General features: G+C 36.3%; 1 protein-coding gene across 1 annotated transcript; it reads left to right on the top strand.

Annotated features, from left to right (window-relative positions):
• Positions 1–10722: 10722 nt before the first annotated feature.
• On the top strand, positions 10723–15761 carry LOC140753991 (acidic juvenile hormone-suppressible protein 1). The gene is made up of 8 exons (XM_073088886.1): positions 10723–10855; positions 12465–12601; positions 12703–13524; positions 13781–13950; positions 14030–14283; positions 14364–14576; positions 14663–14845; positions 14928–15761. Exons 1-8 carry the CDS (start codon positions 10768–10770, stop codon positions 15206–15208), a joined length of 2148 nt encoding a protein of 715 aa, XP_072944987.1. The 5' UTR covers positions 10723–10767; the 3' UTR covers positions 15209–15761.
• Positions 15762–19569: the final 3808 nt, after the last annotated feature.

Here is a 19569-nt window from a genome sequence, read left to right as displayed (position 1 = left end):
AATTGTTCAAAGGAATAATTTGCAAAAAAAAATAATTATACAAGATCAAAGAATTTTGTAAAAGTCGTATCAAATTCAATTCGGTTGTTGATTATATCGTTTAAATATGTAATGTTATGTAGGTACTTTAAAAAAGCTTAACTTACATAAAGTAATAGGCAGACACTTCAATTTCATTTTATGTAAAAAAACTAAATCTGTTCTGTTTGAAAGGTGTGGCATGGGAAACATGCTTATCCGAGACGTTCCGACTTATTTCTAAGGGGAAGCAACGCATTTATAGCCTAACTCAAGTACTACTTACCTTATGTTGGGTTGATTACAAATGTCCATGGGCGTGTAAGAGTTTTGACGTTTTGTCAAATATGACAGTTTTGGTATTTGTTTGCGTATGAGCCCATACAAATTCCAATCAGCGCCCCTAGCGGATTGTTTCAGAACTATAGTTTTTTTTTTTATATAATATAGGAGTAGCAGATGAGCATGCAGTCCACCTGATGTTAAGTGCCTACTGCCGCCCATAGACATCTGTAATCAACCCCAGATAGGATTAGATATTCCTTCCTGAGGTCGGCCACAGATGCGCCGCTACACCTGAGGACTAAGCTGGAACGCCTCGGAAAAGTCTGTCTCCCTTACCACACCCTTCAAACCGGAACACAGCAGCGCCTAACACTGCTGTTATTAGGTAGAAATAGGTGTGGCGGTGGTGCCGCCGGAATCGAACCACAAAGGGTTCTACCACCTTTGAGAGTTATAGTGTCAGTAACGTAGCATTAAATGTCTAAATTGACTAAATGGCGCTTAATGTTTTGTCTCTCTTTTTTGCGAACATGTGAGGCAGACAAAAAGACTTGAGCACTTACTTATTGTTACGTTTACTCAGGCTACTGAAGCAAACGGAACAGAATAATGGATTGAGTAAACGTAACGGAAAACTGTGGGACGTTTTGAAAACTCATGGTAAGGGTACTGGTGGACTGACTGCATGTATGTTCCTTAGCTACTTCGAGATCTTGTATACCTACTACAGACAATAACAAATCACACTTATGTTGAAAAATAAGTTATAAACGTAAAACATTTTTATAGCACAACAAAACCTTCTCACAATTTTGTTCCGACACCAATATTCCCACAGGGTTCAATAAGGTACGAAAACGAGTCTTATACGCGCGTGAACACTATTAATCGCGGGGCAATTAACTCAATTAATACCTAGACGAGTCAATAGGATCAACAAATTATAACTCCGCCGCTTCGAACGGCAATAAAGAAATCAATCAGTGGATTAGGTATTTCAAATCAATAAAATCTGAAAAGGTCGTTATTATTGGATGGTTATAATCACATAGTTTGACTGGATGTGCCTGACTATTTGTGAGATTCGTATTTAATAAACGATTATATCTTATATTGGATGTACATGTACCTACGTGTAATGTAAAATTAAATTCACATGTTCGGATTTTGTTTACGAGTATGTTGTATGTTTTATCTGAGTAGTTATCGTTTTTTTACGGACGACTGTTTATGTGTCAGCGTACATCGAAGACATTATTAAAATATCAACATTTATACTTATAATAATAATCCTGTGAGTGGTAGATAAGCAAACTAATCTCGTATTTGCTATTAGTTTTTCTCAGCTCATTTTAGAAGGATTACTTTTAGATTTCGCTATAGTCAGGCTGCTCGATTAAAATATAGGAGTAGCAGACGAGCATGCAATCCACCTGATTGTAAGTGACTACTGCAGCCAATGGACATCTGTTATCGACCCCCGATAGGATTAGATATTGAGGTCGGCCACAGATGTTCCGTGTTAAGCTGGAACGCCTCAGAAAAGTATGTCTCCCTTACCACATCTAGTTTCGTTATATCATGGTTCAGCGTTAACTTCCCATGAGTGTGTGATGTGTCGGCTCGTGTGATGCGCATGGCGACCGCAGGTGTGTTAGTCGATGCGGTATATAGGCCTTTATACTATGTAGTTACTTTAAAACCTAAGTCAAAATATTTTTATTTAAATTAGATTATTTAAATAATTATTTTTTGTTTCATTAATTCACTATATTTTTAAATAGATAACCTGGTGGTTGAAACGTTGCTTTTCAATCGGGGGTTCAAATGCCAGGGGCGCAACTCAAATACTAACGCAATTTTGACTATCTAGTCAAAAGTCGGTACATCTGTACCGATGACCTGAAGAAGACAGCAGGTAACCGTTGTATTGTTGAGTTGCGATAGTTAGGGACGGCCAATTTTTAGATGGATGGATGGTGTGACAAAGAAAATTAACACCTATATCTGCCTACTAACAGTAGTGTTCTGCTGTCGTGTTCTGGTTTGAAGGGTGTGGTAAGAAAAATATACTTTTCCCAGACGTTCCAGCTTAGTCCTCAGGGGTAGCGGCGCATGTGGGGCGGATCTCAGGTTATAACATCTAATCCTACCAGGGGTTGATTACAGACGTCCATGGTCGGCAGTAGCCTTTTAACATCAGGTGAACTGCATGCTCGTCTGCTACTCCTATATTATAAAAAAAAACTTTAAATGGCGTGGTAAGATAGACATGCGTATTCCTCAGGGGTAACAATGTATTAGGCGGCCTCAGTAGAACTCGAATCGTATTTGAGATTTATTACAGGTATCTATGGACGACAGTGGTGACAGTTTACTTCTTTATAGAAAAATTAAAACACGCCAATTTAAAAGTAAATATTGTGCAACTTATTACCGTTGCTATGTCGCCGTTAAAACTGTTTATCGCCCAGTTGGCACACGGTATCAATTCGATAACAAACAATAATATGTTCAACGTGACAAACTATCTACAATGTTTTTATTTAAATGATCTCCACATTGCAAAGGTGACTGTTCCAAAACATATTAAGTAAACTGCTTACTTATTGGCTCGATAAATTACGATACGGTATAGAAGCGGTAAATGTGTAGTAGGCATATATGCAGCAGGTAAATTACTATTTCATATTTATTTTTTTATGTTCATTGTTACTCGCTTATTGCCCTGCATTTCCGGGACCAGAATAGCGCTACGATATCTTCTGCCTGTCGTAAGAGGCGACTAATTGGTGGATTCCGGGCTTGCGACGGGAAGAGTGGGTGCTCGAATCGCCTAACATGCAACCTCAGGAAGGATTGCGGTGTGTGTCGTACACACCAGACGGTCTGGCGAGCACCATGCTCACCTGGGCGGAGCTCACCGGTAGAGCAAAAAAAGGCACGAGTCGGTTCAAATATGTGATGCCTGGAGCGCCGTTCACCTTGCTCCAATGCGGATTAAATAAATGCGGTTAAATAATAAAATGTATGTACGCGAATTAGTCTTAGGTCTTACTTTAATTAGGTCATCAATGTGATTTTTAAAAACTAATTTAATGTTTAAAATGTTGATTAAACATAAAAATTAAAACAACAATGTATAAAACATCAGCGATTATTTTCTATACCCACGTGACTATACCGCTCGACCGTGACAATACCGATACGATGTCGTACACATATAATAAGTCATAGGCTTTACAAAACACCGACTTTTGGAGCACATACGCGATTCGTCTCTTTATAATAGTTAATTTGAGTAATAAACGAGTTGTAATAGTTATGGTCATATTGCACGAACGTCGGGATGAGATGGAATGGTTCTATGGTTCCCGTTGATTTTACGACCATTCTTAATGTGTGGTCGACACGATCGAAATTTCTGAATTAGTTTTTGTCTGTTGAAAGAAATTCCGACAAAAGATTAAGAGGATACAGTGATCAAACGATTGTTAAAGGTATCTACAACAATATTGATTATTATTTATTAATTATTTATTATTAAAAGACTTCATTTATAAATTTCAATATTTGGACTAGAATAAAAATAATAAACATACTTATATATAATTGGGAATGGAAATATATATATATATATATATATATATATATATATATATATATATATATATATATATATATATATATATATATATGTGTATATATATAAAGAATAATTGGGTGATATAAATAAAATGAATAATGAAAGAAGATAGAAATTTAAATGAATTCGTTATAATAATAATATAATTTTAGACTTGATGTAAATTAGTACCCAGAAGTGCCTGCCCTTCATAATACAGGAGTAGGTACCAAAATCAGTATGCATAGCGGTAGTTAGGACCTAAGAATGTACTATATTCTTATGGAAGGTATAGAATACCTTTATTATAATACATTTTATTACAATAGCAAAACATGCAGTCCATGGTGATAAAAGGTCATAGCCCAAAGACATCTGTAACCAAATCCGTATAGATACCCTGATATAGACCCTGATATAGACCCTAGATATAGGTACCCTGTGCAGATGAGCTGCCTCTCCAGTGGCCTAGGATGGATGCCACATATATAACGCCTTCCATCGAAGTGGAACTGCTTCACGATAGAAAAGGTATGATGGATGTGTCTCTCGGGTTCAATCCTATCCCAATCCATTGGTACTACCACCTTTTCACATCTATCTGTAATGTATCTGTACACATTGAATGGTCAGTTTAATTGAAATTTTTGAACTATTATCAAGAACCGATGACAGTACACTATTTTAATAATTTTGTCTTATTGTCCTTATCGGGAACAGTAGGATTAACGATTTTCGATGCGGTGTTCGAGGTAGATGCTGCCGCGGCTATGTGGTGCGGACTAGATAATAAGTAATTAGCCAAGTGATGCTGTTATCGATCTACAAAGTTCACCATCAAATCGCTACATGCCGTAATTATTGGGACAAAGTTCATGGCAAAGTTATTAGACTGCAACAAATATTACTTTTTAGATTTAGGTTTTTAGTTTGATTAAGTATATAAGTATCATTTTTTAAACTACATATATTTTCTTAATACCTAATGAAAGTGATGATATACTTCGAATGGGGTCATGTGATAAAGTGATGTTTTAATTCTTATTTATAACAATCGGTGCAACGTGAAAAGTTATCTGCCAGCACTTTCACAAATATTTAATTAATCGAATATGTTCATCATAGCATTGATAGTTCTTTAAAAGATGTTTGCTTCACTCACAGCCCCACGTTAATTCCCTGTTTCGTGAGTGCCATGGACACACATAAAGACCCAGACCCAGACCCAGACCCAGAACAAATATTCAAATTTTTTTTTATATATATAATATAGGAGTAGCAGACGTGCGTGCAGTCCACCTGACGGTAAGTGGCTACTGCCGCCCATGGACATCTGCAATCAACCCCAGATAGGATTAGATATTCCTACCTGAGGTCGGCCACAGATGCGCCGCTACCCCTAATGACTAAGCTGCAACGCCTCGGAAAAGTCTGTCTCACTAACACTGCTGTTATTAGGTAGAAATAGGCGTAGCGGTGGTGCCGCCGGAGTCAAACCACAAAGGGTTCTACCACCTTCCTAAGGGTTCTTTAGCAAAATTGTTTGCTTAGAAGGAAAATCTCAATTTATAGCAAGCAATTGTTATTCAGTTGCTATTTTTAGAACACTTTCGAAGATTTTTGGCTCTAAAACGCTTTTCTGTTTTACCACGCGAAGCGAGGTATTGAACCGAATTCTGGCTGAATTCCGTTTCAAAAACGAAATAACGGTGGCTCAAAGCCAGCTCCTTCATGAATAAAACACTTTTAGATAAAACGTGTACACTCAAAACATATTTTTAGATAAATAAGTTGGATAAATCTGATAATGAATAAGATACCAAATGTTAAATTCGTAGAAAATTTATATTTCTTTTAAATATACAAGCATACATTAGTAAAGATACTTCGCCGCCTTGAAATTGAATGAAGCCACAAACGGCTTATTAGTAAGTTCTTTTTTTGAATTCTTGACAAATAAAAACATTTTTAGAGAAAAATTACGAATAAATAACTAATACTGCGTAATTTACATAATAAATAAATAATTATTTCAAATATTTTAGGGATATTTTAGCATAGGAGACGTGGAAAAACTTTTTTACGCAACTATTTCAATTCTCAAAACTGGGTACATTTTCTTGTTAGGACTTCTTTACTAATCTTTACTAATCTATGTATACAAATAGTATTTTTTTGTGCTAACAACCATGCAGCCCATCTGATGGTAAGTGGCAACTGCCACCCATGCAAAACTGTAATCAACCCCTGATAAGATTAGTGGCCTGAGGTCTGCCATAGATGCGTTGCCCTGAGGACTAAGTTAGGACGTCTCGAATAATGAACACAATGAAAGTAGCTACCTACTGTATTCATATCATCTACACTAATATTATAAAGAGGAAAACTTTGTTTGTTTGTTTGGTTGTAATGAATAGAAAATTCTTTCACCATTTGAAAGCTACATCATCTACGAGTAACATAGGCTATATTTTATATGAAATATATTTGATAAATAGATTTTGAGACGGTACAAAGTTTGCCGGGTCAGCTAGTAGTACATAATTATATATGAATTTTATAAAATTCTATTATTTTATGTTACAAACAGACACTTTATTATTATTTATATAGATTACTGTGGAAGTAATGTAATAAGAATGTCAGTCGAAAGTACATCCGGGTAGATATTTCATTATGTTGTCAAATATTTTGTTTGTTTCCAATTTTGAAAAGATTCTTCAAATGTCTTCGTCCAACCGAGTGAAAGCGATTTGTTGGAAACAAAGGTGTGGCATTGTACTCTAATACGATAGGATCATAGGATAAGCCGCTCCGAAGGCGTCATGTTGACATCCAATTTTCACTTGCCACCCCGAAAGTACAAGTAATGTTGACAATAACACAACACGCAACAATGAGTTTTCGAGATAAGACCACCACTTGTGGCACGAAATTGACAAAATATTTAACAGATTTTGTTTGTTGTTATTCCGCTAATCTCGGCTTGCGAGGGATTAACTTTCTTTGGTCATTTCACTGATTTGTTTGACAAGGTACTCCAAAATGAGTGTTTCTGGGAAAGGCGAAATATCTGCCTATTGGGTTAACATGATTAGTTTTAAGTTTATCCATTGTTTATATCTAAATATTGACGTGAGTGGATTTAAAATTTATTTTTAGAACTACCGCTTTAAGTCTCATAGATTCAATTAACAGTTAATCTTGAGTAATCGTTTGATTTGAAACTGTTACCTACGGGCGTACCTAATACATATATAAAAATATTATAGGTACAAAAATTAAAATGTTAATTCATTTTACAATGAATATATTCAGCCCAGAATCGTTAAACAAACAAGAATGTCGTTATTTAAAAGCGTTGAGTGGCGCGGTTCAATGAATGCGAGCTCATGCATTGGAATAATTAATATATAGCCATCCGTTAAGTGTCAGGGCGAAATGGCGTCGAAAACAAATATATGAATATTAAACGGGATATTATTCCTCTCCACTGATTTGTTATTATTTTAAATAGTCATTTTAATTTACCGCTTAAATAGAGCTTCGTTAAGATTGATTCCGTGATTAATGGGCTGCCCTTGCTCTTCACGGCAATGTTTGCTGATTGGAAGCTTTCGCACATAATTTAGTATTAGTTAAATTGTGTTATTGCAAATTACAAGCCCAAAAGTGGTTCTCAAACACTGCGTGTAATCGACTGGTACTACTCTAGTTCTATCTGCAGTTGATAACACGTGCCCACAATTATAATACTATTTGAATTGGACAAAAAAACATAGGCTAACAAGACTATCAGCACACATACGCAAATGTATATGAACTATATTTAAGTTATAAAATCGTTACACACTTTTTTGCTTCGCCATAATCGTATAAAAAGTTTTAACTATCGATCCAACGTAATCAAATGCACGTACGAACTCAGGCCGAGGTTTGGTAAACGAGCGGCTTTATTAGCTGTTTTAGGTTGCAAGTAGCAAGTTAATATCGGGCCTCAGGCCTTGTTTTTTGCTGCACCCGAATCAACCACCTTGAGCACAACAAATGTGTGGGCAATCCTGTAATTTGTTTTTTTAGCCAATAAATTACTCATATGTCAAAACTTCGGACGTGCCCGCGCGGCATCAAGTGATATATTGGGCCTTGTCACAGCATTGTACCTTTTTCTACCAATTTTAATACGCTTCCCGATTAATTAATTGTTCGTTGTGGTAGGACCGTTTATCCTAATGAGACCTCCTATCAGTCACGTGGATGTCTTGGATTATAATTTTAATAAAATCTTGATTAATAGAAATTGTTACATTTTTTATAGTAGTAAACGAACTTGCACATCAGATTGTAAGTCACTACACCTATGGACACCTATTACCGACTTCATATAGAACAGCTGGCATCCACACATTTTTTCCTAAACAGAATTGCATTATTTTAGAAATGGGCTGAAATCTTTTCGGCTGGCTTTCTACTTACGCTACTCGTATGAATTATTGAATTGTATTTTCAAGGACACATAAATACTTCAATACCCAGATATGGTAAAGATTTATTTGATCGGAGATTATACAAAGAACCCTAAACACGACGGAATAGTATTATTTACCTGTGTTTCAGGACCGTGATTGATCGGCAATAAGAAGAATACTTCATTACTATATTTCCGACACATGGCATTTCATCCAATCATTCATTCAATGATGGTACAATTTTTCAGTTATATTATGCGTGACATGTCATTTTTAATGTTATGTTTTAAAACGCAGGCGAAGACACGGGCACACCTAGTCTTTTAAAAATTGTCGTCATCATCATCATCATCATCATCATCATCAACCCATTACTGCCCCACTGCTGGGCACGTGTCCCCTCTCAGAATGAGAAGGATTAGGCCATAGTTCACCGCGCTGGCCAAGGGCGTATTGGTAGACTTCACATACCTTTGAGATTGTTTTTTATATAATCTTTCAGGTATGAAGGTTTCCTCACGATCTTTTCCTTCACCGTTTAAGCAAGTGATAATTAATTTCTAATACGCACATAACTTCGAAAAAACAGAGGTGCGTGCCTGGGATTTGAGCCTCGGACCCCTCGAGTGAGAGGCCGAGTTTATTAACCACTAGGCTATCGCTGCTTTTAAAAAATGTATACCTAAGAAATTCATAAAACTATCTTATATAGTGGCGTAATAGTTTTTTAATAGATGTGGATGAACTGCAATAACGAGACCGATATCAGCTCAAAGAGGCACTGTTAATAATTATAACTTATACCGCCACTAATATGCGCTTTCATGTACAGTCAGCTTCATTAATAGATGAGCAGATCAAAATCACAAAAATATTCACCCGAACGGTCATAAGTATCTTAATATCCCTAGCATCATAATGAGATAAACATCGTAAAGCGTAAAAATTAGATGAGCACTGATGTTTCAAAAGCAGCTGAACACCGTATGTGCATAATAGTTCACTTCAATTATATGATATGTCACTGTTCAGCTACTTTTGACATTGTAGTGTTCATCTACTTTTGAAACTTTATGATGTTCAACTAATTATGGAGCTAGTCGTGATTTGCTTCTTATGAACGCTTGAACGCTTGTCTAATTTGTTCATCTACTTTTGGTGCTGACTGTACATTTATTTGTAAAAAGTTCGGAAATATTGGTTCCAAACCTCGGATTTAGACATTTATTTTAGTTTACCTATAATTTGCATTACTTTTAATTTTGTATTATGCTGTTAAAAATACTAATAACATTTTTTAATATTGCCTCATTATTATAAAATTTAAATACATACAATCCTATAATACATTAGGTAACATAGTATTTGAGGTAAGTATTCCAATATCGTATTGTCAATTTAAAATATTATTTATGTTAATAAGTTCTTGCTTGCGAACGTTAAATAAAAACATACAATATATGTATCTATAGAAAAGGTGCAAAAGTCCGAGTATGATTTTTTATATCTTTATTGCTATTTAGATAACTGTTAAGGAAAAAAAGAAATAAGATCCGTCGCCACAATAAAGTTTTTATGCCGATTTAAATTTAACTAGATTTAGTCCCGGGCTACGTTTGCAGTTGTTAAAAAGATTTCCGATATGACAATCTTCTTAAACTATTCTATTAATTATAAATATTAAAAAATATTTTTCACAATATTTCTGCCTCATAACAACAGTGTTAAACGCTTCTGTGTTCTGATTTGAAGGTGTGGTAAGGGAGACATACTGTTCAGAGGCGTTCCAGCTTAGTCCTCAGAGGTAGCGGCGCATTTGTGGCCGACCTCAGAATATCTAATTCTATCTGGGGTAGATTACAGATGTCCATGGGCGGCAGTAGCCAATTATCATCAGGTGGACTGCATGCTCGTCTGCTATTCCAAAATTAGTTCTAGTGATAGTCTCCCACACCCGTCAAAGGTGGATTAGTGACGTCACCCATTATTAGAAAATTTTAGTCAAGTTTCAGGCATATAGGTTGATCAGCGTTAAACATGATAATTAAATACAAAAATGCACGTAACATAAAAAAAATCGGGGGCACCTGCCTGGGATTCGAACCTGTAACTCTCAAATAAAGTAGGAAATCCATACCATCAAGTCTGTTAGTGCATTAACAAACACATACATCGAGTTATCTATATATCACACTTAAATGAATAGTGAGTGTATGAAATAATGAAAAATGAAGGCTGGTAACAAGAGAGTGATAGTTATCATAAACGGACCAGTATGATATTCGACCTGTGATAACCTATTTAGCCTTATCACCTTAGAGGCATATGTATATAAAAGTGCTAAAGAACGGTAAGTAGTCATTAGTAGCCATGATGCGCGTGCTGTTGGTAGCGCTGGCCTTGGTCGCCGTGGGCGCCTTTGCAGAACCCATCAAATTTGTTCGCCATAAGATAACTGGTAAGTTATTTTATAATATTAGAATAGCAGACGAGCATGCAGTCTTGATAGTAAGTGGCTATTACCGCACATGGACATCTGTTACTAACCCCACATAAAATTAGATTCCTACCTGACTTCACCCACAAATGCGCCGCTATCCCTGAGGACTAAGCTGGAATGCGTCGGACATATGTCTCCCTTACCACATCCAATAAGTCAGAACACAGCAGCGTTTAGCACTGTCGTTATTTTTTTTTATTTTTATTTTTTTTATTTTTTTATAATATAAGAGTAGCAGACGAGCATGCAGTCCACCTGATGGTAAGTGGCTACTGCCGCCCATGGACATCTGTAATAACCCCAGATAGGATTAGATATTCCTACCTGAGGTCGGCCACAGATGCGCCGCTACCCCTGAGGACTAAGCTGGAATGCCTCGGAAAAGTCTTTCTCCCTTACCACAACCTTCAAACCGGAACACAGCAGCACCTAACACTGCAGTTATTAGGTAGAAATAGGTGTGGCGGTGGTGCCGCCGGAGTCGAACCACAAAGGGTATCATTTATATTTTAATCTGTTATTAAAACCAATCTATCCAAGTACACGTTGACGCTTTCTAGACATTTTTATAACATTTAAATTTGAATTGGTAAGTGGCTGCCGCCCATAGACACCCGTAATCATTCCCAGATAAAATTAGCTTTCAACTTGTAGTTGTACACAGATCTTTGTGACACTGAAAACTAAGTTGAAAGGTCTTGGATAAGTCATCATCATCCCATTACCGTCATGTGCATGGGTGTCCTCTCAGAATGGGAAGGATTAAGCCATAACTCACCGCGTTGGCCTAGTGCGAATTGGTTAACTTCACATACCTTTGAGAACATTTATATATATGTCTGTCTTGGGTGTGCGGGATTCCTCGCGGTGTTTATATTTACCGTCATATCAAGTGACAATTAATTTCAAATACGCACAAATTTAAAAAACAGAGGTCTGCCTTGGTAGGCCGTTTAATACGAGTAGATATATGAAAAACGCAGAAAAATATTATTAATTCTCGCTGTATTTCTGTATGGCGACCCCTATTTATTTTGAAAGTTTTTGGTTTTAATATTTGTTGTTAAAGCGGCCACTCTATACATATTCAGTAAAAAAACAAGTGGATATCTATTACGGTTTATCTCATGGATAGAGCCCTGTGACTGACGAACAGATAGCGGAGTCTTAGTAATAGGGTTCCGTTTTTACCCTTTGCGTACGGAACCCTTAAAAGCTTTTCGTTTGTATTTTATTGATTGTTTAATTTGTCAGTAAGTAACATTATGTTTTGAAAATGGTAATTTTGGCAATAAGTTGCTCAGCAAATTTCATTAAAACATTTTCTTGTTTTTTTTTATATAAGCCTATTTAAAAAAAACAGTATTTTATTCAACTTCCTTTGGCTAGAGAAAGAAAAGCAAAAATGATTTATTCTGTGTAATATAATAAACAAAATACTACGAAAAGTGACTTTCATCTAAAGGATATCACAAATGTCTGAATACGATTGAGAACGAAGTTGAAATATCTTATATGTATCGTTAAGTTTAAAACAATTATTAATTTTAGTAATTTGATATTTTAGGGGACAAGGAGTTCCTTAAGAAACAGACGGAGCTTTTGCAACTCTACCACCATATCCATGAGCCAGTCCACGACCCTGAACTGCATAGCATTTCGGTAACATGGACCTTCCAGAATACGAGGGCTTGCCACGGCGTTGTACGTATTTTTTATAACACTTCATTATAACACGCCTTTATAAACCTGTCATCTTCATTCTATCCAATCTACTTGAAATCAAAAATATTTCCATTTTGCAGAATGAGACAGCCCTGAACATTTACGCGGACCTGATGAAAACGGGTCGGATTTTACCTCGTGGAGTTCCTTTCGCAGTATACCAACCACAACAACAGTTTGAAGCCGTCACCCTCTTCAACTTATTGTACTCTATTACGGAATATGATAAGTTATACAAAACCGTTGTATACTTGAGGGACCGTATTAACGAGGGCCTTTTTGTCTACGTGTTGGGTGTCGTTACTCTTAACCATCCTTTAACGCAAGGAATTGTCCTACCACCTATTTATGAAGTCTTCCCTTCCTTCTTCCACACTGGAGAAGTTATGACTGCGGCACAAAGATTTAGTGCTCACGGACCACGAATGCTCGAAAACTACCCAAACACTTACCTTTGGGAAGACAATTTTGTCATCAAGTGGAATGAAACTACATGGCCTTACTACTACAAAAATTTCCTCATTTCGTACTTCACGAACGACTACCAACTTAACACAGCTTACTACAATCACCATGTCAGCAACCCCTTCTGGCTCAGCAGTACTTCTGGCCCACTTTCCAAGTACAGGCGTGGCGAATACTTCTGGTACCTCCACAAGCAGATCATGACTCGTTACTACATGGAGAGACTATCAAACGGTCTAGGTGAGATCCCTGACCTGGATTACAATACGGTTGAGCAAGGCTACACAAGTGGCTTATTGTACCACAATGGCATACCATTCCCAAGCAGGCCAAACCACTTCAGTGTTGATCAGCCAATGTTTGTTGATTACATGAACAGGATTAAGGATGTTGAGAGCCGCATTCGTGCTGCTATTGACTTGGGTTACGTTTTAGGTGTAAGTATTTTTTTATATCTTTATTTAAAGCTCTTGTTGTAAAATATATTCCCTTATTGTTATACAAATTACTAGTTCTTGGAAAGACATTTTGTTACAAATATAGAACCTACTTAAATAAGTTTTTGAATTTTTTTAAGTAGGAACCTAAATATATGTAGGCTAAAAGTACTTTCAAAAGTACATTTCTTGTTGTATTTTGCGTAATCTTATTAAATATTGTTATTGATTTCAAGTGTTTATTTTTTGTTTTCAGACCAATGGCGAACGTATTGATATTCGTAACGTAGATTCCTTTGATCTTTTCGGAAGGTTAATTGAAGCCAATGTTGACTCTCCTAACCCACAATTCTACCACGACTTCATTGGACTATGGAAAACCGTATTAGGAAACTCCTTAGTGCCATCGCAAAGATACATAAATGGGTACTTATAGTGAATTCTCAAAACAAAATGCTGTTGTCTTATTTTTGTGTATATTTCATGTCAATTTTATAATTTGCAGCCACGTTCCGCTCGTCGTTCCTTCTGTTTTGGAAAATTACCAAACCGCCCTTCGTGATCCCGCTTTCTATATGATTTGGAAGCGTGTGATGAAACTCTTTAACATGTGGTCATCTTACCTTCCCCGTTACAAACACGAGGACTTAGCGGTGCCTTCTGTTAAAATTGAAAAGGTTGAGGTTGACAAGCTGGTCACTTACTTCGAAAACGTTTTTGTGAACGTTTCGAATCACGTTTACACGACATCAGAACAAAGTAAGCTAATGATGTTTATAACTTTATGTGCTTTGCATATGAACGGATTGTATTAAACCTATCAATTACATCTCTTGCAGCAAACATTAAGACTGGCGACGTCAAAGTTCTTGTACAGCAAGCAGTCCTGAACCACAAGCCTTTCGAAATCCGTATGCACGTTAAGAGTAACGTTGCTAAGAATGTCGTTGTTAGGTACTTCTTGGCCCCTAAGTACGATGGCAATGGAGTTGAAATTCCTCTTCACCTGAACACACACAACTTCTTCCAGTTAGATCAATTCACCTATGAATGTAAGGAAATATAATAATTATTTATACGTAACGAACTTTAGTATTTTCATAACATCTATAATGCTAACTGTTACTGTCTATTACAGTGCCTGCAGGTGAATGCGTAATCAAGCGACAATCCAACGAGAATATATACATGGTTGATGGATGGAGAACATTTACTCAAGTCTACCAAAGGGCTTTAGATGCATACAACGGAAAGCGAGACTTCGTTTTGGATGGATCTGAATTCTTCATTGGATATCCACGCCGTCTCTTGCTTCCTAAGGGTTAGTTTAAGATATAATATTAATCTATTGGTATTGAAATTATTGTTATTGAATAACTTGTAATGAAATATTTTATTCATAGGTCGCGTTGGTGGTATGCCCTTCGTGTTGATGGCTTACATTCACGAGTACGTTGCTCCCAAGGACCCATACGGCACAGGTCTTAACCCAAAGAACGTTTTCGGCTTAGGCACCGGTTCTCGCCGTATGACCAACTATCCACTTGGCTTCCCACTTGATCGGCCTCTTGGACAATGGCAGGTCGACAACCTCGAAAACATGCACATCCAGGATGTGAACATTTTCCACAAGCCTATTCCTGAGATGAAGTATCCCTTTCAATTATTAAGCTCAAGAGCCTGATATTCTGCGATTTTCTAATAACCTTCAGTAATGGTGTAATCGTATAATAGTAAATTGTATATAGCTTACAACATATATGTATTATTATGTACAATATTAAAGTCATGTGGAGTTTCTTTCACCGCTTCTTCTCCATAGCAAAAAACCTTCCGAAGCGGTGTTAGTTTCTTGACGTTCACGAAGAGTTATATGTATATGAATCAACCTTGAATAAATAATAAATATTGAATTTGAAAAACATATACTATTATTGTCTCAAGAGATTTTTGTAGCCTACCAAAGAGTATGTATTTTAATTGTGTGTGTATTTATTCATAGTGATTTACGTTTCTTTCACGAAACTAGTTTCCGGGTTGTGTAGATTTAAAGACAGTCCATGGTATTGTTTTCAATTACCTTCAATATAATTATGTTCTCAGTATGTTAACTTCTGCACCTAAGACCAAACTAAATAATTCGAAACCATATGTCAGTAATATCTCACATACATGATCCTTATTTCAACTATCTGTGCGTTATTATGTGTAATATTTAATAAATATTTTATGATATATTTAAATCTTTCATTCAGTCCTGAATATTTTAATAAAAGTTTTAAACTAATGAATTCAATGGTAATTGAAATTAGTGGAATCCGACAGGATGGTTGAAGAAGCTTTAGATATCACAATTGTTTCATAAGAAGTCGAAGCCATATAGTATTATGGATACATATGAGTACCTAAATGAATATTAGCGTCAGCATTAAAATCAGAAATGATTACCTCTACATTTCGTACACCCAGGATTTATTTTGAAGTCGATGCTTCAACTTGTTACCCTTACAAAATATAATACGTATTATATTTTCTAACACTGTTCAAAAATTGTATGCTAACAATATAAGCATCGAATACAACAACAGTGTTATAAATACATGTATTATAGTCAAGACGCAGAAATGGATCTAGGGAGAGTTCTATTATCTTTTAATCCAAGGTTTTAAGAATTTCACATAAAAAGGATAATATTTTATTTAGTTGGTATCGTTATAATATAAAATAAAAGATTATAGTTGTAGATCTCCTTTCAAAATGAAAGGGATTAGGCTGAAATCCGCCACCGATCGATGCAAATCGATGGCCTAATATATATAATAAACCGGTAATAATTAATTTATAATAAGGACAACTTTGAAAAATTGAAGCTGGGATTTGTACCTCTGACCACTTGATGAGAGGCTGAATTTTAACCAGTTCCTAGGCTGTCTGTTGCTGTTGAGTGAACGTATTATTGGTGTATATGTGGCAGCCAACTAGTTAAATTTAGTAGTAGCAGTTTAGTAGACTAAACGGTGTCACTCGACTTACTTAATTATATTAATAATATTAAGGCAAATTACTTAAATTTAGTTCCTTTTTGTCCTACCCTGTAGGTACGGAAACTCATTATTCTTGTTGTTGAACACTCCTTGTAAGTCACAGATTATGCATTATATTTGTATTTTTCAATATGGCGGTAGCAAGGGACAATATTGTTGGTATTTTTCACAGTTTTATCGATTTACAGATAAATAGTGCGTAATTTTGTTTACCCAACGCAATAAAAGAAAATTGTAGTGACAAAAATAACGAAATAATTGGCTAAGTATGAGTCAAACTCGCACATGGAGGCTTCCGTACCACCAAATGTTCATTATTTTGTTCTTATTTTATTCATTTTATTATTTCCAACAATACTTAGTTGTATAAAACAACGCATCTAGTCAAGTCTACCACTACCGATAGATATGCCATCTATAACTATTTTCTGACATTGTATCTATCATTATAGATATTGACTTTATTTTATTTTTAGTACTTGTTGTTAAAGCGGCCACCGTTATGCATCCTCTATAAAAATTTCATGTGTCTATATTACGTTTCAAGAGGTAGAGCCCTATACCAGACGGACAGACAATGGAGTCTTCGTAACAGGGTTCCGTTTTTACCCTTTGAGTACGGAACTCTAAAAATTACGATTGACTTTAGTAATTCAAAATTAAGAAAGAATTTTGATCAGAATACAGGAGCTTTGAACACTACCGCTTTAAGTATGGCGAGGGTACCCCTGGAGTCGATCCCTGAAAGGTTCTACTGCCTTTACATATTATATTATACTATACAACCAAGTCAATAACTCAAATCCTTACTTTAATATTATAAATCCGATAGTAACTCTGTCTGTCTGTCTGTCTGGTTGTCTCTTCTTCACGCCTAAACCACTTAAACCGATTTTAATGAAATTTTGTACAAAGGTAGTCTGCGACCCGAGAAAGGACATAGGATAGGTTTTATCCCGGAAATCCCACGGGAACTAGGGATGGCGAACTAACATCCAAATTTTGGACCAAAAAAATCGATTATTTTAATCGATATTAGGAAGGATTGATTCGTAAACTATGTATTTGATCAAGTGATGATCTTTAGCAAAGTTGTTGTCCATGAGCCCGCGAAGGTTCCAGAGTTGGTACGACCAAGTTTCGCCAGATGGCGCCACTATAATTCCAATGAAGGTACGAATTTTCAGTTTTATGTATGTTAGTATTTTATATTATTTTCTTTTAAACGCGGGCGAAGCCGCGGGCAAAAATTAGTCAAACATATTCAAAGTAGATATTTACACATTTATTTTCTACTACCTTCTAATATACTGCTACTTCACAAGGTGTTTCGTTACGGAGGAGGAGCTTATTTGTGTAAGGTACATAAAATATTGTGTATGTAATGGTTGTATCCATTTACAGTTGATTTTTATAGAATAATAATAATCATGTACGCATATTATATTGTGATATCGATACCGTCTTGTTTGTATAGTATAATAAAATAATACGAGTAGTGTAAATAGTGATAGCCTAGTGGTTGAATTCGATCGATGGGTCCGAGGTTCATATCACAGGCAAGTTTCTGACTTTTCAAAGTTATTTGCGTCTTAGAAAATAATTATCACTCGTTTAACCTGCATACCCGAGAGAATCTTAAAAAATCTCAATGGTACCTATGTGAAATGTTTAAAGGTGGTAGAACCCTTTGTGGTTCGACTCCGGCGACACCACCGTCACATCTATTTCTGGCTTATAACAGCAGTGTTAAGCGCTGCTGTGTTCGGGTTTAAAGGGTGTGGTAGGGGAAAGGGAGACATACTTTTCCGAGGCATTCAACCTTAGTCCTCAGGGGTAGTGGCGTATCTCTATCCGACCTCAGGTAGGTATATCTAATCCTATCTCGGGTTGATTACGGATGTCCATGGGCGGCAGTACCCACTTACCATCAGGTGGAATGCATGCCCTTCTGCTATTCCTATATTATAAAAAAACTATTATAAAAAAAATACTTGTGGCACTCGGAGACTGCCGCGGTAAAGCTATTGCATAGTATTTTTTATCAACTTATGCAAATTGCAAGCGTGATATTTCAAAAAAATTAAATTCCTTAAACGTAAGTTAAGCAACGGTGGGTGCGGACGAAAATTGGATGGGTGACCGCCAGTGGCAAAAACATATTAACCTATCAGTCGTAATGTACATTAAAATTATTAAAACGTACGTTAAGCAATGGTGGGCTCGGTCGAAAGTCGGATGGGTGACCGCTAGTGACAAAAATATATTAAAATAACAGTTGTAATCAACATTCAAATTACTAAAACGTAAGTTAAGCAACGTTGGTCGAGGTCGGATGTTGGATGGGTGACCGGTAGTGACAAAAACATTAAAATAACAGTTGTAATCAACATTCAAATTACTAAAACGTAAGTTAAGCAACGTTGGTCGAGGTCGGATGTTGGATGGGTGACCGGTAGTGACAAAAACATTAAAATAACGGTTGTAATCAACATTCAAATTACTAAAACGTAAGTAAAGCAACGTTGGTCGAGGTCGGATGTTGGATGAGTGACCGCTAGTGACAAAAACATTAAAATAGCAGTTGTAATCAACATTCAAATTACTAAAACGTAAGTTAAGCAACGTTGGTCGAGGTCTATGTAGGTACTAGGTACAGCTATATGCGACCACACAAATCGCTGTCCTTCTCGGGGTAACTTGCTGGACGGTTTGAGCTCCCACTCTTGCCGCCCGCAACCCCGGAAGCCCCTTTTAGTCGCCTCTTACGACAGGCAGAGGATACCGTAGCCCTACTATTCTGGTCCCGGTACTACAGTAGCACTACCATGAGTTGGCATAGAAACGCCACTATAGAAATTGTAAATAGAAAACTATTGTCATTTTGCTAGTGAATAACATAACTACTATCGTTACGGTATTTCTTGACAACGTCTGTCAAATTAATGACTCATGGGACCGAATTTGTATGGCAATAGATCATAATGACATTCGCTAGCGA

The sequence above is a fragment of the Epargyreus clarus genome, unplaced genomic scaffold (assembly GCF_041222505.1).
Source record: "Epargyreus clarus isolate Ecla_fem2 unplaced genomic scaffold, WU_Ecla_fem_2.2 ptg000027l, whole genome shotgun sequence".
NCBI classification, from domain to species: Eukaryota; Metazoa; Arthropoda; class Insecta; order Lepidoptera; family Hesperiidae; genus Epargyreus; species Epargyreus clarus.
Note: the sequence above shows the minus strand (reverse complement) of the source record. Positions and strands in the feature narration are given on the sequence as shown.

Bases quoted from the DNA above. Each gene is read 5' to 3' on its own strand.
- LOC140753991 (XM_073088886.1), top strand. From the start codon at position 10,768: ATGATGCGCGTGCTGTTGGTAGCGCTGGCCTTGGTCGCCGTGGGCGCC. The intron at 13,525-13,780 runs GTAAGTATTTTT...TTTTGTTTTCAG, and splicing joins ACTTGGGTTACGTTTTAGGT to ACCAATGGCGAACGTATTGA. The intron at 14,577-14,662 runs GTAAGGAAATAT...TGTCTATTACAG, and splicing joins AGATCAATTCACCTATGAAT to TGCCTGCAGGTGAATGCGTA.